Here is a 24,719-nt window from a genome sequence, read left to right on the forward strand (position 1 = left end):
GGGAGGCGACCATGTGAAGAGGAAGGCAGAGATCGGGGTGACGCACCCAGAAGCCCAGGAACCCCGTGGACTGTGGTTTGAGAGGCTCCGGAGGAGGCCCAGGAGAGAGTCTTTCCCACAGCCTCAGGGCGGGGCGGGGGGCGGCCCTGCCGAGCCCAAGCTCTCAGACTCCTGGCTTCCAATGCTGTGAGAAGACACGTGTCTGTCTGTTTGAGCCATGCAGTTTGCTGTGCAATTGTGTCAACAATGTTCCGTAGAGGATTTTTAAGAAACCGGATCATGTGTTGCGTTTGGTGTGGTGTCATGTCTCTTTAGTTTTTTTCATCTGGAACAATTCTCTCTGAAGCCTAAGTTCTTTGGCTTCAGCCTTTCATATTATTCTTAAAACCCCCTGTCTATTGTGTCCCTATCAGTTATGCTTCTTAATCCCTGCACCATTTCCCCATTTCTCCTCCTTCCTCCTCCCAGCTGACAACCCTCTAAATGATCCCCATACTTATGATTCTATTCCTATTCTGGCTGTTTGCTTAGTTTTTTTTTGTTTTTATTTTTTAGATTTTGTTGTTGATAGTTGTGAGTTTGTTGTCATTTTGATGTTCATAGTTTCGATCTTTTTCTGAAATAAGTACCTTTAACATTTCATATAATAAGGCCTTGGTGATGATGAACTCCTTTAGCTTCGCCTTGTCTGGGAAGCACTTCATCTGCCCTTTCATTCTACATGATAGCTTTGCTGGATAGAGTAGTCTTGGTTGTAGGTCCTTGCTTTTCATCATTTTGAATACTTCTTGCCAGTCCCTCTTGCCTGCAAAATTTCTTTTGAGAAATCTGCTTATAGTCTTATAGAAGCCCTTTGTAAGTAACTCTCTTCTTTTCTCTTGCTTCTTTTAAGATTCTCTCTATATCTTTAACCTTTGACATTTTAATTATGATGTGTCTTGGTGTGGCCCTCCTTGGGTCTAGCTTGTTTGGGACTCTCTGTGCTTCCTGGACTTGTATGTCTATTTCCTTCACCAAATTAGGGAAGTTTTCCTTCATTATTTTTTCACATAAGTTTTCAATTTGTTGCTCTTCCTCTTCTCCTTCTGGCACTCCTGTGATTCAGACGTTCGTAAGTTTAAAGTTGTCCCAGAGGTTCCTAAGCCTCTCCTCAGTTTTTTTCAATTCTTGTTTCTTCATTCTGTACTGGTCAACTGCTTATTTTTTCCTTATGTTCCAAATGGTTGATCTGAACCCCAGTTTCCTTCCCTTCACCAGTGGTTTCACCTGGATTTTCCTTCATTTCACTTAGCATAGACTTCATTTTTTCCCTTATGTGTTTGCCACACTTAAGCATATCTATCAAGTCTGTGAGCATCATTATCACCAGTGTTTTGAACTCTGCATCTGTTAGGTTGGCTATCTCTTTGTCACTTAGTTCTCCCACTGGAACCTTGATCCGTTCCCTCTTTTGGGCCATACTTATCTGTCTCTTCAACTTGACAGCCTCCTGTGTTTCCCTCTGTGTCTTAGGTAGAGCTGTTGCACCTGTTACGTTGTATGGGGTGGAGCCTTAGGTTTTCGTCAGTGCAGGGTGACCATTTCACCACGTTGTGGTGCTGTATGTGGGGGAGGGGTCTGAGAGGGAACAATGCTGCTTACTCAGCACTTGCCCCTTTCCCAGGCACTTCTCCCACTTCCTGTATGGGACTAATGCCCCTCTAGCTGTTGCCCTGGTTGTGGTTCCGAGGGTGGGTGGGTTTGTGGATGTCCTAGAAATGTAGGGGTCTCTAAACAAATGGATTCTGCTGAGAGACCGGCAGATTCCTCTGCGACCCCAGCCCTCACTGGTTTGCACAGTCGGAATCAATGAGGCTTTATTTTCCCTGGCGCTGGAGCCCATCTGGTGCTAAGATCACTCCCCAGGTGTCCCTCCTTACTTTTATAACATGTGACTGCACTTTCCGCTGGCTGGTGGAAAAGCCTCTGCCGCCCCTGCCTCCACCGCAGCCACACCATGTCCTCTCCACCCTGGCTCCGCCCGTCCTACCTGTATGGATGAGTATTACTTCTTTATGTCTTTGTTTGTTGGACTTCCATGCAGTTTGATTTTCTGGTAGTTTTGGTTGTTTTCAGTTTTGAGGTAGTTGTATTCCTTCTTATGGTTGTGGAGGGAGGCAAAGTGTGTCTATGTACACCTCCATCTTGGCTGGAAGTCTCAAAATAAACTCTTATATGTATATATAAAAAAAAGCAACAACCTTCTTTTGCCCTCTCTCTCCACATCCAGCTGCCATTTTTTTCCTTCCTTTTGCTGCAAAGCTCCCTGACAGAGTTATATATTATCACTGTTTCCAATTTCTTTTCTCCCGTTTTTATTTTTCTTTATGATGATAAAATTTTAATTTTAATTCACTTGTAAAACATCAATTATACATTTCTATGCACCTAATAACATAGCCTCAAATATATATATAGCAAAAAGTACAGATCTTGCCCTGACTGATGTGGCTCCCTTGGCTGGGCATTGTTCCACAAAGGGAAAGGTTGCCAGTTTGATTTCCTGTCAGGGCACATGCCTGGGTTGAGGGTTTTGTCCCTGGTCATGTAAAGGAGGCAACCGATTGATGTTTCTCTCTCGTATTGATGTTTCTTTCCCTCTCTCTCTCTCCCTCCTTTCCCCTCTCTCTAAAAATAAATAAAACATTTTTTAAAAAAGTACAGACCTTTTAGGAAAAAGACACATCTGAAATTCAAGAGGAATATTTTTTACAAACCCCTCTCACTACCTGTCAGAATAAGCCCCCCAAAAGTGATTCTCCCATTTTTCTTGAACTTTGAACTTTCTCCCAAACTGCTCTTACAGGGGTCACCCGGAGGACCCACAGAGCTAAATCTAGTCAGTCCTCAGTGCCCAGCTTGCTGACCTGCGAGCGGCATCTGACACTGTCAATCATGCTTCGGCCACGGTGCCTGGTCTTCTTCTGCACCAGGTGCTCCTCTGGTTTTCCTCCCACCTCTCTGGTCCACCCCCTCACCCTTCTTTGCTGATTCCTTCTGGTCTCCCAACCTCTACAGGAAGGAAAGCATCGGGACTCAGTACTTGGTGATTTCATCTGCATCTACCCTTCATCCAGCTTCCCCTACCTTTAGTATCTTGTGCTACCATGGTACATTTGTCAAAACTAATTGATGAAAATTATGAATGAAGCTACAGACTTTATTTGAATTTCATAAGTAGGGCTCCGAGGTGTCCAAGACTTGATTGGTTTGATTTTAAAACCGAAAGCTCCATACCCCTGCAGTCCCCTCAGTCTTGGACAAACTGGGACCACCAGGCACCCTATTTACCCGCTTTTCCATTAATGTCCTTTTTCTATTCCAGGATTCAATCCACCACATTGCATTTAGTTGTTCTATCTCCTTAGTCTCTTATAATCTGCAACAGTTTCTCAGTCTTTTCTTTTCTTTCATGACCTTGACACTTTTGAGGAGTACTGGTCAGGTGTTTTGTAGAATGTCCCTCAGTTTGGGTTTCCCAGATGTTTCCTCACGATTTTGAGGAAGAAAACTCACAGAGGTGAAGTAGGGTAGAAATTGGATTTTAAAAATAATAATAATTTATTTTTTTATTTTTTTATTTTTAGAGAGAGGGGAAAGGAGAAAGAGAGGGAGAGAAACATCACTGTGTGGTTGCCTCTCACACCCCTAACTGGGGACCTGACATGCAACCTAGTCATGTGTCCTGACTGGGAATCGAACCAGTGACACTTGGTTCACAGGCTGACGCTCAATGCATTGAGCCACAGCAGCCAGGTGAAATTGGATTTTTTAAAAAAGATTTTTAAAAATTTATTTTTAGAGAGAGAGGAGGGAGGGAGAAAATGAGGGAGAGAAACATTGATGTGTGAGAGAAACATCGATCAGTTGCGTCCTGCATGTGCTCCAACCCGGGGCCAGGCCTGAAACCAAGATGTGTGCCCTGACAGGGAATCGAACTGGCAACATTTCACTTTGCAGGACGATACTCAACCAACTGAGCCATGCCCATCAGGGCCATTTTAGTACTGTTTTAAAGTTTTAAAGTGTTAATGTAGACTGGAAGTGAGTGTACAGCAAACATGGCATCAGTGCTGCTGGCACTGAGGATGCTGGCAGCTGTTACAGCCCTGCTGATGCCACTTCAGGCTATAGCTCTGCCATTGGATGTGCGTCCAGGAAGACAGGTGGCAGCTCCAAAAACCTCAGTGGAAAGTCACCAGGAAAATGCTTTGTTATCAAGAAAATGGAGGGTCACTACGTTCATGCCGGCAACATCTTTGGGACTCAGAGACACCCAGGTGCCCATGTGGGGCTGGGGAAGAAATATCTGTATGCCCCGGAGGAGGGGATCGCTGGTTACACTACGGAGGTCTACATGCTCCCCAACAACTCAGAGGCTGTGGATCTGCCACCCGGCTGCCCAAGGGCACTGTGGTTCCTGACAGGCCTGAGGGTATCTTCAAATTGGTAGCTATGCTGTGGGCTCCTGGTTGAGGCTGTTTGACAGAGACTAGAGCCCAAGTGGTAGGAGTGGGCGGTACCAGAAATCAAGGGCTGGGCTGATGACAAGACCTCCTGAGGAAAATGTCTGTGACCTGACTGGCTGGGAAACCCTTTAGAGACCTGACCTGGGGCCAAAAATAAAGTTAGCTGGAGTCGTAAAAAATAAAATAAAATGTTACTTATAAATACTATCCTATTAAGCATGTTGTTCTGCAACCTTTTTCCTTCAACAACGTGTCCTGAAAAGAGCAATTTTAGGACACAGAGCTAAGTCATTCTTCTAACTTTTACCCTATTACAAATAACTGTAATGGTTCTTAACATTTTTAAAATGTAACTTTTTTTATTTTTTATGCTTTTATTTTTATTATATTTTTGTTAACTTTTTTTTTAAAGATTTTATTAATTTATTTTTAGAGAGGGGAAGGGAGAGAGAAGTCAAGTCCCCTCTCCCACGCTCCTAACCAGGGGCCTGGCCCGCAACCCTGGCATGTGCCCTGAGCAGGAATCGAACCAGGGACCTGGTTTGTGCGACAAGGCCCAACCCGCTGAGCCACACCAGTCAGGGCCGCAATGGTTCTTTAGATGTTCCTCTGTATGTCTCATGGGAAGAACTGCTAGACATAGAGTATGTTAATAGATTCTGAAAAATGTCCAACTGAAGTGGCTGAACACGTTTATACTCCAGCAGCACTTGAAAGTACCTGTTTCCTCACCTCTTACCGACACGTGATAACCTACAAAAGCCCAGTGACCTTCTGAGGGTGCGGGGGCACTTCCTGGACCACATCTTCCAGAATGCACTGCGGTTTGTCCGCTACCTGGTTGCGTAAAATGGAATGACCAATCCCTGAGAACCTCAGAAAGGTGGCGCTGCCTCCACTCCTCACCTACCTCTGGGACGCCCGGAGCAGAGACTACCACTCCCATAAGCCACAGTGGACTGGCGCGGCTGGCCACCATTTCGAGGCTCGGCAGGAGCTGCAGAGGGCCCCGCACCCCACTTCCCGGCAGGCAGTGCGGTCCGAGGGGCGGAACTCTATTTCCCAGCAGGCTCCAGGCGGCGGGAGCCGCTGTGCCTTGTGTGGGATGTAAGCGTGGAGGTGGGCGCGGGGGACCGAGGCCAGGACTCTTCTTGGGCTTTGGGCGGCTTGGCCAGAGTGTACCTTCTGGACGCACTCTAGGGCTCGGGGGCACGGTCGTAGAAAGGGAGCAGGACGGCCATTGGAGGTCCTCAGTGCGGATCTAGGGGCGCACCCCCATCGGGGCCGGGGCTCCCAGGATTTTAGGGGACGAGGAGGCCCTACAGCCTCGGCTGAGTGGGTCTCATCGGCTCAGGGACAGATGAGCGGAGGGTGAAGGGGACGGGGAAGCAAGGGATTGTGTTTGTAGTGGGGAGAGGGCCGTGCAACCTTAGCGGAGCCTGGGTGGGGGCTCCCGGGCTGTGCCCGCCCGACTCTCCCTCCCCTGGCTCGTTCACAGGCCGAGGTCCGCCGCCATGGGGCTGAAGGCCGCCCAGAAGACGTTGTTCCCGCTACGCTCCATCGAGGACGTGGTGCGCCTGTTTGCAGCCGAGCTGGGCCGAGAGGAGCCTGACCTGGTGCTCCTATCCTTAGTACTGGGCTTCGTGGAACATTTCCTAGCTGTCAACCGCGTCATCCCCACCAATGTGCCCGAGCTCACCTTCCAGCCCAGCCCTGCCCCCGACCCTCCCGGCGGCCTCACCTACTTCCCAGTTGCCGACTTATCCATCATTGCTGCTCTCTATGCCCGCTTCACCGCCCAGATCCGTGGTGCTGTCGACCTGTCTCTATACCCTCGAGAAGGGGGCGTCTCCAGCCGCGAGCTGGTGAAGAAGGTCTCCGATGTCATCTGGAACAGCCTCAGCCGCTCCTACTTCAAAGATCGGGCCCACATCCAATCTCTCTTCAGCTTCATCACAGGTTGGAGCCCCACAGGTGGCAAGGAGGGAGAATCCTGCCCCACCTGACTACCTTGGCCCACCTCTTCACAACACTTGGTTTAGAGAGCCCTTTTGAGACCTGTAAGCCTTGTGAGTTGGAGCAAGTGTTAACCTATGCAGTTAGGGAAACTGAAACCCAGAGATGGGAAATGATGTTCCAGAGTCACACAGAATGGCAAAGCTGGGACTAGATCCCAGTCACTTGACTCCAAACCCATTAACCATCCTCTGCCCCCTCAGCACCCCTAGCTCGGCCATTGAGCAGCTATAGGAATCCTACAGCCCAGCATGAAACAAAGAGGACAGCAGCAGATTTGGGGGGTGAGGAGCCAAAATCTGGCTACATTTGAGACAATTAAATGAAATACCTATGAAAATGTTTTGAAAGTGAACACACTTAAGGGCTTCATCTCAACTGATGGCTTGTTTCAGGGCTGGCAAACATCTTTCTCTGCACCAAGCCCAGGTGACTAGCAATCATGTCCTGGAGTGTCCTATTGAGAAGGAACCTGAGGCTGCTGCTGAGCTTAGCAGGGAGAGAGTGCAGAGATGAATCAGGAGTACTTGCCTGTGGGTGTGTGGGAAACAGAGTTGGCCAGAGGTCCTGTTTTTGCCCACTCTGTTATAATCTGATGGGCATAATAAAATGAGGAAATTCTTAAATTAACCTAAACATATAACATGGTTGCAGAGAAAGAGAAGTGACAGGGTCAAAGGCTGGGTGGAACTAGGAAGGTCCAAGAAGGTCTGTTGTTGATGGGGGATGTAAATAGGGAGGGAGGGGCTTTGAACACAAAGGAGAAAGGGGATGGAGGGGTGAGGGAGGAGCATCTGAGATTTCGGCACAGGCTGGGAGGTGAGGGTGGGAGGGAACATGGCCCATCACTGTGTAGCCCCCTTCCCCCAGGCCAGAGCTCAGAGGACCCTCTTTCATGACCTCCCCCTTCCACAGGCACCAAACTGGACAGCTCGGGTGTGGCCTTCGCTGTGGTGGGGGCCTGCCAGGCTCTGGGGCTCCGGGATGTCCACCTCGCTTTGTCTGAGGACCACGCCTGGGTTGTGTTTGGGCCCAATGGAGAGCAGACAGCTGAGGTCACCTGGCATGGCAAGGGCAATGAGGACCGAAGGGGCCAGACAGTCAATGCGGGCGTGGCTGAGCGGGTATTGTCCCCCCTTCCCCCTGCTCCCGTCACACTCCTGGGCCGAACCATCCCAGCGGCTGTGCTTCCCTGGGCCACGCTCCCCTCTTCCCATCACTTATTTATGTCGGCAGGGTGGGGGGTGGGGTGGACGCAGAAGGGCCCCTTTCCTGGTTGTCATTCCCTGGAGTAGGCACAGGTGGGTCATCATGAGACATCTGGTCTTGTGCTCTCCCAAGAGCTGGCTGTACCTGAAAGGATCATACATGCGTTGTGACCGCAAGATGGAGGTGGCATTCATGGTGTGCGCCATCAACCCTTCCATCGACCTGCACACCGACTCCCTGGAGCTACTGCAGCTGCAGCAGGTGAGTTGTGCCCGTGGGACCCTGGGAAGGGGCACTCTCCCTCCCTGAGCCTCAACTTCCCCTTTTGCAACACGGTTGACAATTCCTGGCCTGGCCTTTCCTAGGGCTATTGGGAGAGTGTTATTGAGATGTGAAAGAGCTTTGACTCCAGTAAGAGACTGGTTCCTAAATTCTGTCCCTTCCCACCTGGTGGGAGGTCCCTGCTGTTGTTGGACCCCACCTCTACCTGGTAGACTGAGGACTTCTCACTGCTCCCTTCCCCAGTTCATACTTCTCTCTTTCGGCCTCTAGAAGCTGCTCTGGCTGCTCTATGACCTGGGACATTTGGAAAGGTCAGTAGGGGAAAGTGGCCAGGTGCACCTTTGGGGGTTGAGAGGCTAGGTGGCAGCCTGAACTCGTCACCTTTTCCCAGGTACCCCATGGCGCTGGGGAACCTGGCTGATCTGGAGGAGCTGGAGCCCACCCCTGGCCGGCCAGACCCACTCACCCTCTACCACAAGGTGGGGATGTCTCGAGAGGATACAGAAGGGAGACCCAACAGTGGCTGGGGTTCCCTTTTACCTGGGAACTGGGAGGGGGCAAGTAGGAAAACTGTGTGTATATTTTCATTTACCATGTATATATTCAGCACTGTGTGAGGGGTGTTCTGGGAGTGGCAGGGCCTGGATATGTCCCTTCAGCCCTGCTTTTTCCGCTGCCTCTCATTGTCCTTCCTGGAGTATAACAGAGGTCAAATGTGGGGGCACTGAGGAAGGGGTGTTAACTTGGTGGGGGTGGGGTTAAAGGGACATTGAGCTGGGTTTGGAGAGCACTGGTGTTTGTATAGGAGTGTGTGGGAAAGCCTGGGAAAGGGATGTGCTTTAAGCTTGGAAGATGGGTCCCTCCCCTTGCCTAGTTCTTGTTCTGTGGGGGTCTCTAGACTTCAGCAAGCAGTCCTGCAGACCCAGGGAGGAGCACCTGGTAAAGGGGACACCAGGGGGTGGAGGTGGGATTGGAGACAGGACTCTCTGGGATCATGCCTATTTTGACTTCTGGATGTGATCTGATGGGACATTAGTGCCAAACAGTGCCGCCAGGGCAGCCTCCCTGAGGCCCGTTTGCTCTGTCCCCAGGGCATTGCCTCAGCCAAGACTTACTACCGGGATGAGCACATCTACCCCTACATGTACCTGGCTGGCTACCATTGTCGTAACCGCAATGTGCGCGAAGCTCTGCAGGCCTGGGCCGACACAGCCACTGTCATCCAAGAGTGAGGATCCCCCCACTAGGGCCTTAGCGCATTCTTTTTTCCTCTCCCACCCAATTTCTAATCTCCCTTGTCTTAAGAGTGAGGCCTGGGTCCCAAGCCCCATGCCTTCCCCTAGCTCCTAGGCAGCCAAAGCTGCCATCACCTAGGAGGTAAGGGATCCCTGATGAGGGTCTTATGCCTTTCCCTCCCTCCCCTACCGTCCTAACAGCCGACCACCATCATCCAGCAGTAAAGCCTACACCCTGTCCCATGTCTCTTGCTCTGGGCTGATATAGACACCATCATTTTGGAGTGAGGATCTCAGCCACTCACCTGGTCCCTAGATGATTCAGGAAAAGACACCTGGGCTCCATCCCCACCAGGTCCCTGGGGGTACCCACCATGGCCAAGGCCCCACTGTGCCCTGTTGCTCTCATAGCTACAATTACTGCCGGGAGGACGAGGAGATCTACAAGGAGTTCTTTGAAGTAGCCAATGATGTCATCCCCAACCTGCTGAAGGAGGCAGCTAGCCTGCTGGAGGCCGGCGAGGAGCGGCCAGGGGAGCAGACCCAGGTGAAGGGCTGGAGCTCCACCGGTGTCCCCCTTCCATTCTGATCAGGGCTCCCAGTCACAGGGTATGGGGACTGCTACCCAGGACTGGGGACTGCATGAGCAAGGTGACCCAGCACACACAGCTCTGTTCTGTTCATCAGTAGCCAAGGTCCTGGGTTTGAGGGAACTGGGGGTGTCTTAGGGGTTTCTACCCCGTTCTTTCAGGTAAATGGGGTGAAGCCTGTTTCTTTCATGGCCAGGGTTTCTTATTCAGTTGACAGGGGTGGGATGGAGATAAGGGATGGTTCCCCCCTTTTCTCTGAGTCTGGCTAAGGACTGGTTTTATAAAAGGAAGGCGGTCCTAAGAATTCTCCGGTGCTATGATCACCTCTTCCAGAGCCAGGGCTCTTCGCTTACATGAGGGGCCTGGCCTGTTCCCTCTGATAAGTGGTGAGTAAGGGGTTCTGATCTGTGCCCTCCTTTCCCCCCTTGCCCAGGGCTCCCAGAGCCAGGGGTCTGCCCTCCAGGACCCAGAGTGCTTTGCCCATCTGCTTCGTTTCTACGATGGCATCTGCAAGTGGGAAGAGGGCAGCCCCACACCGGTGCTGCATGTGGGCTGGGCCACCTTCCTTGTGCAGTCCCTCGGCCGTTTTGAAGGACAGGTGAGGGGCAGCTGCTCAGGGGGACTGAGGTGGACAGGTGGTGGCAGCAGCTACAGGGGAGCCAGAGCCTGCGCGGCCCTCTTGGTGCTGGCGACTGAGGCCTCAATATGATGGCTGAGGCGGGTCCTGGAAATCCAGCTGCTGGGTTGCAGCCTTTCCTTCAGCTCTCATTCCCTCTTTCGCCCCAGGTGCGGCAGAAGGTGCGAATAGTGAGCCGCGAGCCAGAGGCAGCTGAGGCCGAGGAGCCCTGGGGCGAGGAAGCCCGGGAAGGCCGGCGGCGGGGTCCGCGCAGGGAGTCCAAGCCCGAGGAGCCGCCGCCGCCCAAGAAGCCTGCACTGGACAAGGGCCCAGGCGCAGGGCAGGGCGTGGCGCCAGGGCCCCCCCGGAAGCCCCCAGGAACCGTCCCGAGCACTGCCCGCGGTCCTGAAGGCGGCAGCACGGCTGCGGCGCCTGCGCCTGCCGCCTCGCCTCCACCAGAGGGTCCGGTGCTCACTTTCCAGAGCGAGAAGATGAAGGGCATGAAGGAGCTGCTGGTGGCCACCAAGATCAACTCGAGCGCCATCAAGCTGCAGCTCACCGCGCAATCGCAAGTGCAGATGAAGAAGCAGAAGGTGTCTACACCCAGCGACTACACTCTTTCCTTCCTTAAACGGCAGCGTAAGGGCCTCTGAACTACCCTAAGCCTCCCTGTGAGCTCTGGAGAGCCGGCCCTCGGGCCTGATCAGGCTCCACCCAGCACCCCCGTGGAGTCCAGGCACCGAGGCCCCAGCCCTACCCAGAATCGAGGCTCCGGTCCCTAGGTCCCGGAGTCAGACTTACCCCAGCGCTAGACAGTGGAATAGACTCCATCCCCCAATATCCCCTTGGCCAATTGAAACCTCACCCTGGGCCACATCACCAGTCACTACAGGTCCGAGCACGGGAAACTCGGGCCCCACCTCGGACCCGAGGCTCTAACCGTAGGCCAGGCCAGTGTTTCTCTGGGCCCCTCAGCTCGTGGCGCTCAAGTTTCACCCCAAACCCTGGCTGAGCAGGCCCCGCCTCCAGCCCAGGAACCGAGGACCCCCCTCGGAGAACATTTACACACTTCAGAATTCCATCCCTTGGGAATTCAAGCCCCGTGGCCACAAGGAATTTAAGGGCACCTTCCAGAAGTTGGAAATCCTAGCTTCCCCTAGCAGGCCCACTGGCCCAGACAGACGTCCGCCCTCGGCCTGGGTGGGTCCCGAGCTCCGCCCCCTTCCTGACCAGCTGGCCCCGGGTCAGAGCAGACCTCTTCCGACCCTCTGGGGACCTCCCCTAGGTCCAGCCTGTCTCAGGAGACCCTGGAGGAAATCTGCAGGGGGTTACGATCGGGTGAGAGGAGCTTATCTCTGTTTTGTACATAGATTTATTTTTCAGTTCCAAGGAAGATTAATAAATTTTGTAAAAAAGTACATGCCTGTTTAGTCTGGGAATTTGGGGAGTGGGGTGGGGATATGGCGCCCTTTCTGTTCTCTGGCTCGCCACCTGTAGGACGCAGGGGACCGGTGGCTGGCAGAAGGGGTGCGGCCCGGCCCGCTTGGCTCCACGGGGGGACGTAGGGACTTCGGGGCTTCCCCTTCCCACGGAGGGCCTGTCCCACGGGCGCCTCCTCCCGGCCGGGTGGAGGGGCATCCCCAGCCTGGCCCCGCCCCAGGCCTCGGCCCCGCCCCCGCGGCCTCTGAGCAACCGGCGCCTGCCCTGCCCTGCCCCGCCCCGCGCCGCCCAGCGCCGGCTCCGGCTCCGCGGCTCCGCAGCTCGCGTAGCCCGCCTGCCGGCCCGCCCGGCGCCGGGCCATGGCGCTGCTGCGAGACGTGTCGCTGCAGGATCCGCGGGACCGCTTTGAGCTGCTGCAGCGCGTGGGGACCGGGACCTATGGCGACGTCTACAAGGTGCGTCGGGCGCCTAGACGCGTTGGAGAGCGGCGCGGAGGGTGCCGGCTCGGCGCCTTGCCGTGGGATCCAGCCCCCAGCTCCGCCCCCCTCCTCATTCCGCTTACCCCCTCTGTCCCTGTAGGCGCGCGACGCGGTCACGTCCGAACTGGCCGCGGTCAAGATAGTCAAGCTAGACCCAGGTGAGGGCCCGGAGCCAGGGCCTCTGCGCTGGAGGGAGGGCAGAGAGTGGCGGCGCGCTGTGAGGGGCGGAGAGTTGACATTTCCGATACCCCCTGAGAGGCAGGCCCCAGGAGGCCCTGTCCCTTGGCACCTGTCTGCCTTGGAGGGAGGAAGCACTCTGCGCTCATTTGCAGATGAGGGCACTGAGTTAGGGCGACCCCTCTGAGCTCACCCCACGATGCCCTGCGCTCCCCAGGGGACGACATCAGCTCCCTGCAGCAGGAAATCACCATCCTGCGTGAGTGCCACCACCCCAATGTGGTGGCCTACATTGGCAGCTATCTCAGGTGAGGCTGCTTTATCCCCCTGCCCACACTCAGGCAGCCCCCATGTGTGGCCCTGCCGTGTGCCCACCCCAGCTCTGTGTCCCACCAGGAATGACCGCTTGTGGATCTGCATGGAGTTCTGCGGAGGGGGGTCCCTGCAGGAGATTTATCATGGTGAGGGCCGGGACTCAGGCCCCGGAGGGCCACAAGCCTTCCCACCCTCTACCCCAACATGTGGCAGGAGGGGAGAGCTGGGGCCCAAGTCTGCTCATCACTGGCTGTGTGACCTTGAGAGAAATACTAGCTTTCTCTTAGCTCTGTATTACAGACTGCCTGCTGCTTCCTTGACCAGGGTGGCTTGGGAGGGTCAGCATGTTCCCCAGACCCCGATGCCAGCCTTCACCCCTTCCATTTCAGCCACCGGGCCCCTGGAGGAACTGCAGATTGCCTACGTCTGCCGAGAGGCACTGAAGGTAGCCAGGCCCATAAGGCTGCGCGCCCGCGCCCAGTCCCCAGGAGCTGTGGGCAGGGATCCCAGCTGGCCAGTGTGTGGGGGGTGGAGCGCCTCAGGCCTGAGGGGCTGCGGGTCCTGGGAGAAGGGGCCCCAGCCCTGTTGCCGGAAGCAGCCCATTTCCCTCCTGGCTCAGTCACTTCCTGTTTGAGGAGAGGGGAGGAGGAAGCGGCTTGGGTGGGGGGCCCCCCGTCCTCAGAGGGGGTTCAGGAAGGGTGGGATGGCGCTGGGTAGCTACCCTCAGGGGCGCCTCTGTGTCCCCAGGGGCTGCACCACTTGCATTCTCAGGGGAAGATCCACAGAGATATCAAGGTAGGGATCTGGCCTCGGCCATTGGGGGAGGGAGGAGGAGGCCCTGGGGAGCACCAGATGGCATTCTCTCTCCTCGATTCCTACAGGGAGCCAACCTTCTCCTCACTCTCCAGGGAGATGTCAAGCTGGGTCAGTACCTTGGGAACACCATCAGGGTGAGGGTTCTGTGGGAACTCCTGGGGTCCTAGAGTATGCATTCAAGTGCTGGGTGTCCTTGGGCAAGTCACTCTGCAGTTCAGTCCTCAATTTCCCCATTGAGAAAAGTGGAAGAGTCCTTCCTACTAGAAGTTGGATGTAGTGGGGTCTCTGTGGAGTTCAACATGGGACCTGGCACTTGGTCAGAGACAGAAAGTGGTTGACCCTTCCTAGGAGGGGAACCTGGCCTTGGCAGTTGTAGCTGAACTTGGTCCACCCGAAGTCTGAGCTCTGCCAGGTGCATCCTGAACCTACGGGTGGGTGGGGAGCGGCAGCCAGAGGGCCTGTGCAAGTAGCTTTTTCTCCCTGTAGCTGACTTTGGGGTGTCTGGAGAGCTGACGGCATCTGTGGCTAAGAGGAGATCTTTCATTGGGACTCCATACTGGTGAGGCTGTACCTTGGATTGAGGGGGCAGGGTCCACAGGTGGGGCCCCCGGCCATCCTATCTGTGACCTTGCCTCTAGGATGGCCCCGGAGGTGGCTGCTGTGGAGCGCAAAGGTGGCTACAACGAGTTGTGTGACATCTGGGCCCTGGGCATCACAGCCATTGAGCTGGGCGAGCTGCAGCCCCCGCTGTTCCACCTGCACCCCATGAGGTCAGCTGAATGCCTGCCCCTTGCCTGACCCCTAGGTCCCTGCTGACCCTCAGCCCCTGACCTTTTGCTCTCCATAGGGCCTTGATGCTCATGTCCAAGAGCAGCTTCCAGCCGCCCAAGCTGAGGGACAAGACTCGCTGGTGAGAGCCCGCGTCACTTGCTATGGCCCCCTTTTCAGCCACTTCTCATGGGGGTAGAGGAGCCGTCTGCCAGCTCCCAGGGTTCACCCTCAAGAGCCCTGACCTTTCTGGTATTCTGCAGACTGTCTGTGGGAGGGGCCGGGGACCGTGTGGACAGGGAAGAAGGGCAGATGGTTGTTGATGGAGGATCCTCTGTGTCGCAACAGCAGTATTGCTCAGGCCAACTGCCCTTGGCCTTGTGTTAGCTCCTTGCTGGGCAGGCCCAGCAGACTTCTCTGGAGTGGCAGCAGGTAGCAGGTGGCAGGATGCCCTGCATGTGGGCTAACCTGGGTCTGGATGCTGGGGGCTCTTGTGCCCACTAGGACCCAGAATTTCCACCACTTCCTCAAGCTGGCCTTGACCAAGAATCCCAAGAAGAGGCCAACAGCAGAGAAGCTGCTACAGGTGGGAGGCAGGGGGTGGGGCAGGGGGGAGGCAGGGGGTGGGACAGGGGGCCCAGCGCTGGAAAGCTGGGACTTGGGGACCAGAGACTAACCTGAGCCCTCCTCAATCCTCCAGCACCCTTTCACAACGCAGCAGCTCCCTCGGGCTCTCCTCACACAGCTGCTGGACAAGGCCAATGACCCCCACCTGGGCACCCCCTCCCCAGAAGACTGTGATCTGGAGGTGAGTGAGTGGAGCTGGGGAATTGGGTCGTGGCCTGGCCTGGTTGTAGGGAGCACAAAGGTGATATAGGTCATGGTCCCTTTAACTTGAATATTTCCAGCGCAGGGAGCCACCCATCAGGAATCTTCTCTGAGCTGGTCTTGCCTCCCTGCACCACGCTTTGATAGGTTCCTGCCCTTGACCCAGGCTGATCATGACCCTTGCTCAGCCGTTTTCCGCTCTCTGTGTGATCTTTGGCCAGTTACTTACCTGTGGGTGCTGGTGTACTCACTTGTAAAGTGAGGGTGCCGTTCCACCTCACAGTAATCTCGGAGGGTTGATGTGTGTAAGGCACCTTGAATGTGGTGTGAGGTGAGTGCTGGTGTGTGTCCCCTGTTTGTGTTCTTTCTTAGACTTATGACATGTTTCCAGACACCATTCACTCCCGGGGGCAGCACGGCCAGGCTGAGAGGACCCCCTCAGAGATCCAGTGTGAGTCGGTGGAGCTGGGGGCTATGGGTGTGAATTTGGTGTTGGGGCTGAGTGTGTGGGTTTGATGGGGGGCCATGTGCGTGAATTTGGTTTGGGGCTGTGTGCATGGATTTGGTGGGAAGGCTGAGTGTGTGGATTTGGTGGGGGGCTGTGTGTGAGTTTTGTTTTGGGGCCCGTGTGTGCGTGGATTTGGTGTGAGTGTGAGGTTAAGTTCTGAGTCTTCACTCCCCGTAACCTGTGTATGCTGGGACCCCAGTTCACCAGGTGAAATTTGGCGCCCCACGCAGGAAGGAAACGGACCCACTAAACGAGCCGGTGAGAGGGCCGGCTCTGTGGGAAGGGTGGCATGGGGTGGGGGGTGGGGCTAGGTTGAGCATCTCAAATCAAGGGTCTTTGAAGCACAGGCCCTTGGCCTGGGAAAGCTGTCCAAGCAGGCTTGTCACACCCAGGGACGTGGAAGGCTGGGGGCTCCTTCCTGGGCCAAGTCCTTCTGGAAAGTGGCAAGGTGACCACACCTTTCTAAAAAGTGGGCCTGTCACATGCCCGAGCCCCCAGCCGCCCCTGGCAGCACATTTCCCTCGGCCTCAGTCCCTGTGTCTGTCACTGGCTGGCTGACTCACCACGTCGTCATTCACACAGCCCAAGCCTCTCTCCGCCTGTTCTCTGTCTCACCCTCTCTCTGTTTGTCTCTTTCACAGTCTGTCTGCCTCTCATTGTCTTCCTCTTTCTCACACGGCTCCGTTACTGTCCCACTTTCCGTCTGTCTGTCTGCCCTCTCCCGCAGCCTGCTGATCACCCTCTCACATTGCCTGTCTCTCTCTGCCTCTCTCCCCATCTTTCTGACTCGGTTTCCCCACAGTGGGAAGAGGAGTGGACGCTGTTGGGAAAGGAGGAGCTGAGTGGGTGAGTGAGGAAGCGGGAAGCTGCAGGGGAGGGTGTGGGGACCGTAGGAAAGGCTGAGCTCTGAGCCCTTCCCCTCCCTGGCCAGGAGCTTGCTGCAGTCAGTCCAGGAGGCCCTGGAGGAAAGGTGAGGGGCTGGGCCTGGAGGAGGCACGGGGCAGCCGGGCCTGGGCCCAGTCCCATCTCATACCTTATTACCTGCCACAGGAGTCTGACCATCCGGCCAGCCTTGGAACTCCAGGTACGGACTGGAGGGAAGCTGGAGCGGGGGATGGGAGAAAGTGCTGTAGAGGGTGCAGCTGGGGTAGGACCAGGTTACAGGGTGACCTGCCAATAGCTGGCCTGGGCCCCCTGACCCTCCTCCTAGGAGCTGGACTCTCCAGATGATGCCATAGGAACCATCAAGCGAGCCCCATTCTTGAGGCCATCTTCCCATGAGCCTCCAGCTGAGGACCCTCTGTCCAGTCCCGCAGGTGAGTCCCAGGCTTGGGAGACCAGGAAGCAGCCCCGGGGTGGGGGCTGGGGCTGGAATTCACATGGGGTCTCTGCCTGCAGGAACCCCACCCCAACCTCCCCCAGGCCCTGACAGCCCCCCACTTCTCCCCACTGCCTGGGCCACTGTGAAGCACCGGGAGGATCCTGAGGTGAGGGGGTACTACAGAGGGACTGGGGAAATGGGAGGCTAGGGGTGTCGGATTGACCCTGACTCCTTCCTTCCTTCCCAGAGATCATCTTGCCATGGGCTCCCCCCGACCCCCAAGGTGCACGTAAGTGTCTGCCCCAGCCCCCTGCAGCCCTGCTTCCGTGCAGCCCCGCCTCCCATTGCCCCTGTGCTTCGTTACCAGCCTCTTGCTTCCCCAGATGGGTGCATGCTTCTCCAAGGTCTTCAATGGCTGTCCCCTGCGGATCCACGCTGCTGTCACATGGATTCACCCTGTCACCCGGGGTAGGCCAGCGGCAGGGAGGAAGCAGGAGCCTGAGAATCCCCAGCTTGGGCCAGGGCTGGTGAATGACCTCTGACCCCATACCCAAACCTGCAGATCAGTTCCTGGTGGTGGGGGCTGAGGAAGGCATCTACACCCTCAACCTGCATGAACTGCATGAGGATACGCTGGAGAAGGTGAGGCCCGGCTGGCTGCAGAGGGCAGGGGGCCTTGGGGGACCTGGGGTGCTGACCGCCTGTCCACCTGTCGCTCTGTGGCCTGCAGCTCATCTCGCACCGCTGCGTCTGGCTCTACTGTGTGAATAATGTGCTGCTGTCACTCTCAGGTACAAATTGGGGTGGGCGTGGGCTGGGCTCGGCAGGGGGTGCATCGTACCCACGAATGCTCTCTGAGCCCCGCCCTCCCTCTTTGCAGGGAAATCCACACACATCTGGGCCCACGACCTCCCAGGCCTCTTCGAGCAGCGGCAACTACAGCAACAGGTCCCCCTCTCCATCCCCACCAACCGCCTCACCCAGCGCATCATCCCCAGGTCGGGGACCCTGGGGAAGCCTGGATGTGCAGGGGGGAGGGGGGCAGGGGGAGGCAGGGGGGCAGAGCCAGAGCCGGACTCTGGTCTTGCTCATTACGGGGACCTTAGGTCATAGACACGTTGTGATCTTAGACATGTCACTTTACCTCTCCGAGCCCCGATTTGCTCATCTGTCAATGTAGTTAAAAAGCTCCCCTCCCCTTGACCCCAGGCCTGTTGGGAGGGAAAAAGGAGGTAGTGGATGTGAAAGCGCTTCACAAATTGTGGAAGCTGTGGTTTTTAGGATGCAGGGCAAACGTTTACTGAGCACTTAGTATATGCTAGGTCTTATGCCAAGCTGGAAGACAGTGAATCAAATGAGTCTGTCTTTGACTGTCAGCACCTGGTACTGAGCTGAACTAGAGGGGGCTGGGAGGGGCAGGGAGGCCATGGAGAGATCGGGTTAGCTCATGGAGTTTGGAAGTACATGGAGGTCCTCCAGGCGGATGAGTGGGGAAGAGCCTTCCAGGCAAGGGAAGAGCAAGAGTGAACGCAGGCTGGTGGCTGGGGAGTTATAAGGTGTTTGTCTTTTGGGAGGAGGGCGGAGTGGCCTGAGAGGGAGCTGCACAGGTGCAGGGCGCTTCCTTTGATGCCAGGCCCAGGACGTGCGCTCTGTCCAACTGGCAGCAGTACTGTGAGCATTTTAGGACCCCTCTATATGTCAGTCAGGATTCTTCCTGTTGCAGGTGATTCAACTCCAAGGGAATTTAATGCCTCGTCTAGCTGAAAGTCAGGAGTAGGGTTAGCTTCAGGCCCAGCTGGATCCAGGAGTAAATGGCATCATCGCGAGTCTTTCTGCATCTCTCCATTTTCCTTTTGTCACCTTCTTTCTCACGTGGACTTTCCAGTCAATTGATGGATGCCTGTAGTTCCAGGTCAGCATTCCACTAGCTAAAACCGGGACCTCTATTTCCAAGTAATTCCCACAAAAGTCTCCTTGGTCTAGCTTAGGTCCATGCCTACCCCCGATCCAGTCACTGGGCCGGGGGATGAGGACCTGGAGCTGGGGTAGGGCAGGGCTAGCTTGTGTGCCCTCTCCTGGAGCTGGGGGGCAGGAGAGAGGGCATAACTGGACAGATGAAAACGAGGGGCGCTGCTGGCAGGCTATGGTGACCGTGGGACGGAGGATTTGGAGGGAAGGACTGGGGGCACCTGGAAAGGAGGCCAGTGAAGTGACGCAAGATGATGGGGGTTTGACTATAGGACTGTGAGGACTGGAGGGTAGTATTGAGGAAGTGGGGACAGGTGAGAGTGGGCTTCAGAGGGGGAGACAGACCTCCAGAGGAGCAGATTGTTCTGTGTGTTCTGTGAGGTGCCAGGATGGCCAAGGTAGAGTCCCTCATTCATTTAGCACCAGAATGCGCCAGGCCGTGGTCTGAGGGCATGAAATCCTTCTGTGAACTAAGAAACCCTTATGTTCTCCGGACTTTCTTGTTGACGAGGACAAAGAATCAACGTTAAAAGGGAGTATATTCCGTGGTGATACATAGAGGGGAAAGTGCTACATGAAGAAGCGCAGAAGGAGGGCCAGGAGGTACGGGACAGGGTGGTCAGGAAGGGCCTCGCTGAGCCTGTGTTGTTGGAGCGAAGACTTGGATGAGATGGTAGAGCAAACCTTGTGGGTACCTGGGGGAAGGGCGTCCCAGTGGGAGGAGACGTCAGTGCAAAGGCCCTGGGGCAGGAGCAGGCCTGGCCTATTTGAGGACCAGTAAGGAGGCTGGTGTAGGCCAGTGGGTGAAGGGAGGGAGATGATCTAGGAGGGGCCTGTGGCCACAGTGAGGCCTTTGGCTTTGATTCAGAGAAGCCTGAGGGCCACTGCAGGACAGTTGTGTGGTTGGGGGTTTTCATGGAGTTCCTCCAGTGGCCATACTGAGAATTGACTAGAGGGGATGAAGGTGGAAGCAGGAGACCTTCAGGAGCCCATTGAAATAATCAGATGGGAGTTGATGGCGGCTTGGGCCAAGGTAGCAGTGAGGGAAGTGGAAAAAGGTTGGATTCGGGATTTATTTTGGAAGTTGAACCAACAGGATTTCCTGACAACGGCTGGTTGGGAGAGAAAGAGGAGTCAAGGATGACTCCAAGGCTTCTGGCCTGGGCAACGGGAAGGATGGAGCTGTCATCAGCTGTGGGTGGAGCAGAACTCAGTGTTGTCACATTAATTTTGAGATATGCAAGTGGGGACCTCAGTCAGCTGTTGGCTGGGTGAGGCGGAGTTCTCAGGGGGTGGCTAGGCTGTGAGCGTAGATGCTGTTATGACCAGGTGGGTGGTGGAAGCCCGTGGGTCAGGCTGGGGAGGCCGGGCCAGTGGCTACACCAGCTGGGGAGATGCCCTTCCTGCAGCGGGCTCACTGGAGGACCACATCTGGAGCCCCTGCCGCAGGGCTTCCTGAGTGCAGTCCCTGAGCCAATCTTTGCTTTGGCCCAGGACCTGCAGGAAACAGGGGAACAGGCCCATTAGGGATCCAGCAAATCACAGGGCACTTTGGGTGTGTGTTTGGAAAATCACGGAGTCACAGTGTCCACTTCAGATATAAAGAGCAGAGAACCAAAATTGCTTGGAGAAAAAATCAAATACAAAAACATCTGCCGAATTCCAACTGAGGAAGAGAGTGAGAGGAACAAGGGGAGAGAGAAGAGCGAGGACAGGGGCAGAGAGAGAAAGACAGATGGCCAGACAGACAGGCGGGTGTTGCCTTCCTTGGCGTGGCCCACATCCTGGCAGAGGGCGCAGACAGGGCTTGGGTCGCTGGGAGGAGGTGGCCGGGCTGCTGACCTGTAGTCCTGTTCCCCAGAGGAAGGAACAGGCTCCGAAAGTCCTTTGGGGGTCTGGGGAACAACCAGTTACCAAGGCAAGGACCCCACTTTTTCCCAGGCATCAAGGTGGGCCAGCCACTGGCCGCACATGGCCATAGCCTCAGCCAAAACTGGGGGCAGGCCATCTGCCTTCTTCTTCAAGTCTTTGTCCCTGGTCCTGTTCGCCGGTCCGTGCTGTGTGGGGCAGGGACGGGCTGTGAGGAGCACTCCGGCGGCCTGGGGGAGCCGGGCCCTGCATCAGCACCTGGCCGCTCCGTGCTCTCATCTTTACATCCATTTCTGCATTTTCAGTGACTGGAAATAGGTAGGAAAGTAGTAACCCAGGATGATAAAAGCTTTGTGAGTGCATGTGATGCGCGACTCTGCAAGGTAGGTGGCCCTGTTGTCCGCTTCTACGGATGAGGAAGTTGAGGCATGGAGAGGTTAAGTGACTTGCCCAAAGTCACACAGTTAGAGGTAATTCTGAGATCCAACTCCCTGGACTGGCCGGACTCCTGGCTGGAGAGGTGGGTGCTGGGGCCATGACCCTGGCTTCAGATCCTGGGCCCCGCACAGCTGGGTTACAACAGCAAGTTGCTTTGCCTCTCTGAGTCTTAGTCTCGTGCCTGTAAGGCAGAGATGGTAGTACCCACCTCTTAGGGCTCTGTGGGGGCCTCACCCATGGATGGCACCCTGGTTGTCCCCCCTATAGGCGCTTTGCTCTGTCCACCAAGATTCCTGACACCAAAGGCTGCCTGCAGTGTCGTGTGGGTAAGAGCCGGGCTGGATGGCCCCAGGGAGGGGTTCTGGTGCAGGCGCAGCCCGGGCCCATGGTCTGCCTCTCCTGCAGTGCGGAACCCCTACACAGGCGGCACCTTCCTGCTGGCCGCCCTGCCTGCCAGCTTGCTCCTGCTGCAGTGGTACGAGCCGCTACAGAAGTTCCTGCTGCTGAAGGTGTGGGGCGGGTGGGGGGAGGACAAGGGGACCCTCACATGGGGCAAGGCGTTTTGGGGGAAAAAGGAAGACCTGAGCACCCTCACTGCCCCCAGAACTTCTCCAGCCCCCTGCCTAGCCCAGCAGGGCTGCTGGAGCCACTGGTCCTGGAAGGGAAGGAGCTACCGCAGGTGTGTGTGGGGGCCGAGGGCCCTGAGGGGCCTGGCTGCCGTGTCCTGTTCCATGTCCTGCCCCTGGAGGCTGGCCTGACACCTGATGTCCTCATACCACCTGGTAAGGAGCAGGGCTGGGCTGCCGTGTGTGTGTGTGTGTTTCCACAGTAACCCTGGGGACCCCAAGCTCCGAGCCTCCCTTCCGCTGGGCTCCAGTAAAAGATCCCATTGGACCAGAGGGCTCAGCAGCTAATAAAAAACTGACCAGTGCTGCAGGGGCTGCAAGGGCTGCTGGGACAGAGCCAAACCGGGCAAGGCAGGCTCCAGAGCCTCTGTTCTGAGCAAGGAAGCGGGACACTGGGTGTGGGGACAGCTCACAGGAGCAGAGCAAGAGGCAGTGGGTGAAGGAAAAAGAAAGTGCATGGAACTAAAGGCCCTGCTGTGTCCCAGGCCCCAAACTGGGGGTCAAACACAAAGGCTTTTTTTTTTTTAATTGATAGAGGAAGAATGACATTGATTTGTTGTTCTACCTATTTATGCATTCATTGTTTCTTTTTTTTTCTTTTGAAGATTGTGTTTGTTTATTTTTAGAGAGCAGGGAAGGGAGGGAGAAAGAGGGAGAGAAACATCTATGTGTGGTTGCCTCGCGCACACGTGCCCCCAACTGGGGACCTGGCCCGCAACCCGGCCATGTGCCCCGAGTGGGAATCGAACCTGTGACCCTTTGGTTTGCAGGCCGGCACTCAGTCCATTGAGCCACACCAGCCAGGGCTCTTGGTTGATTCTTGTATGTGCCCTGATTGGGGATCGAACCCTCAATCTTGGTGTATTGGAACAACTGAGCTACTCAGCCAGGGCAGGGTTTCATTCTTATGCCTCACAACGGCTCTGCAAGGTTGACGTCATCATGCCTGTGTTATGGATAGGAAAGCAAGACTCAGAGGCTCAAGGTCACACAGTGACTGAGTCCCAAAGCTTAGTTCTCCTGACTCCAGAGCCCCTGCCCTCCCCCAGCTCCCTGGGGCTCCCTTCAGCTTCCTGTGAGCCTGTGGAAGGGTCACTTTGCCTCTGTGAGCCTCAGTTCCCCAGCTGTGCAGTGGGATGCTGAATCCTGACCCCACCAGGTTGTGAGAATGAATTGCACTTTTGGCCAAGGGCTACCTTTGGCATGTCCCCAATGTCTTCCTCTTGGGGCCACAACAGGCTGGTGGCTCATATCTCCCTTCTCTGCTTGCAGAGGGGCTCCCAGGTTCGGCCCAACAGGTGATCCAGGTGGACAGGGACACAGTCCTAGTCTGTTTTGACCGTGAGTGCCTCTTGGGTTAGGGCTTCGGACAGGAGAGGGTGGTGGGTGAGGGAAGCCGTGTGGGTCACCTCGGAAGGGAGCCACTGCACCCCCCGCCCACCAGCCCTCTCCCTGTGCAGGCTGCGTGAGGATTGTCAACCTGCTGGGTGAGCCTACAGCCACACTGGCTCCTGTACTGACCTTTGACTTCCCCATTGAGACTGTGGGTGAGTGAGCCAGCCAGAAGGTGAGGGTGGGAGGAGTATCCCGGGCCTACAGGCAGCAGGACAAGGAGTCAGGTCCCCTAGCCCCTTTTAAGGGCCATCCTGGTCACCTGTGGTCTCTGAGGACCAATGTGGCCCAGCCCTGGGCCCAGGGTGTGTCTGGGGAAGCACAGCATCTTCAGGGCAGGCATAGGGCTGATGGCAGCCCGGCCCCTCTAGTGTGTCTGCAGGACAGTGTGCTGGCCTTCTGGAGCCATGGAATGCAAGGCCGCAGCCTAGACACCAACGAGGTGAGTGGGATTCGGAAACCTGGCTGTCCTCCACCCAGTTGCCTCCACCTCTTAGGAGAGGACTTGCTGGGGTGGCCTCAGTGTCCCTTTTCTTGCCAGGTAACCCAGGAGATCACAGATGAGACGAGGGTCTTCCGAGTACTTGGGGCCCACAGGTAGGACATCGTGCCCTGGTCTCCCTTACAGATGGCCCTGAAGCGAGATAGACATGCCCAAGGGCTTTCCTGCCTCACTTACCTCTGCTTCTCTCTCCCCTCCAGGGACATCATCCTTGAGAGCATTCCCACCGACAACCCTGGGGCTCACAGCAACCTCTACATCCTCACGGGCCATCAGAGCAGTTACTGAGCAGACCAGGCCTAGCCAGTGACAGTCCCCCACCCTGCCCCCAGGCCTTAGCTGCAGTCCATCTTAGGCAAAGGGGCCCCTCCCAGATCAGAGGAGCCCAGGCCCCCAGCTTTGCTGGGCTGAAGGGCAGAATTAATCCTGAGAAGTTTTGGAGCTGTGGAGGGGAGGGGAGGGGAGGGGAGCCCACCCCACACCCCTGCAATAACTGGACCAGAGGAAGCTGCTGTCACCTCCCCCTCGCCTTCGGGCAGCCCAGGGTAGGGTGCAGGCAGGCCCTGGGTGATCCATTCCATTTTGTTCCACATTTCCTTTCCACTCTTCCTGCCAAGACCCTGCTCCTGCGCCCTGTCCTGGGAACATAATATTTAAGAGAGAGAACTATATTGGTATTAAAGCTGGTTTGATTTTATTCCACTGGTCCTTCTGGGTTGAGGGGAGCTGAACCCACTACCTCCTTTCCTTCCCCGTCCTTCCAGCATATCTTTCTGTGGCACCAGGTGCTGAGGATGCATCATTGGGGTGGCTCCC

The 24,719-nt window shown here is 55.9% G+C and overlaps 2 protein-coding genes and 1 pseudogene across 4 annotated transcripts; all 3 read left to right on the forward strand.

Annotated features, from left to right (window-relative positions):
- The first annotated feature begins 4,100 nt into the window (after positions 1-4,100).
- On the forward strand, positions 4,101-4,515 carry LOC150017545 (large ribosomal subunit protein bL27m pseudogene; annotated as a pseudogene).
- Positions 4,516-5,476: 961 nt separating this feature from the next.
- MEN1 (menin 1) lies at positions 5,477-11,874 on the forward strand. Of its 2 annotated transcripts, none has more exons than XM_090258984.1 (10): positions 5,477-5,627; positions 6,007-6,467; positions 7,440-7,648; positions 7,866-7,994; positions 8,286-8,326; positions 8,407-8,494; positions 9,107-9,243; positions 9,662-9,797; positions 10,274-10,438; positions 10,627-11,874. In XM_090258984.1, exons 2-10 carry the CDS (start codon positions 6,023-6,025, stop codon positions 11,107-11,109), a joined length of 1,833 nt encoding a protein of 610 aa, XP_090115110.1. In that variant the 5' UTR covers positions 5,477-5,627; positions 6,007-6,022; the 3' UTR covers positions 11,110-11,874. The 2 variants fall into 2 exon arrangements, with proteins under 2 accessions (XP_090115110.1, XP_090115103.1); XM_090258977.1 differs by having other exon boundaries at positions 5,477-5,615.
- Positions 11,875-12,190: 316 nt separating this feature from the next.
- Positions 12,191-24,364, forward strand: MAP4K2 (mitogen-activated protein kinase kinase kinase kinase 2). 2 transcript variants are annotated; one of them, XM_090259003.1, is made up of 32 exons: positions 12,191-12,351; positions 12,476-12,533; positions 12,770-12,860; positions 12,949-13,013; positions 13,257-13,312; positions 13,615-13,662; positions 13,749-13,791; positions 14,170-14,242; positions 14,322-14,453; positions 14,531-14,593; positions 14,956-15,037; positions 15,152-15,259; positions 15,652-15,730; positions 15,987-16,045; positions 16,590-16,633; positions 16,719-16,757; positions 16,838-16,871; positions 16,998-17,103; positions 17,186-17,274; positions 17,356-17,397; positions 17,492-17,576; positions 17,671-17,750; positions 17,839-17,899; positions 17,989-18,106; positions 21,651-21,709; positions 21,789-21,892; positions 21,988-22,165; positions 23,282-23,350; positions 23,470-23,556; positions 23,773-23,843; positions 23,943-23,998; positions 24,104-24,364. In XM_090259003.1, exons 1-32 carry the CDS (start codon positions 12,256-12,258, stop codon positions 24,189-24,191), a joined length of 2,463 nt encoding a protein of 820 aa, XP_090115129.1. In that variant the 5' UTR covers positions 12,191-12,255; the 3' UTR covers positions 24,192-24,364. The 2 variants fall into 2 exon arrangements, with proteins under 2 accessions (XP_090115129.1, XP_090115122.1); XM_090258996.1 differs by having other exon boundaries at positions 23,773-23,998.
- Positions 24,365-24,719: the final 355 nt, after the last annotated feature.

The sequence above is a fragment of the Furipterus horrens genome, unplaced genomic scaffold (genome assembly GCF_987537825.1).
Source record: "Furipterus horrens unplaced genomic scaffold, mFurHor1.1.pri manual_scaffold_2, whole genome shotgun sequence".
Classification (NCBI taxonomy): Eukaryota; Metazoa; Chordata; class Mammalia; order Chiroptera; family Furipteridae; genus Furipterus; species Furipterus horrens.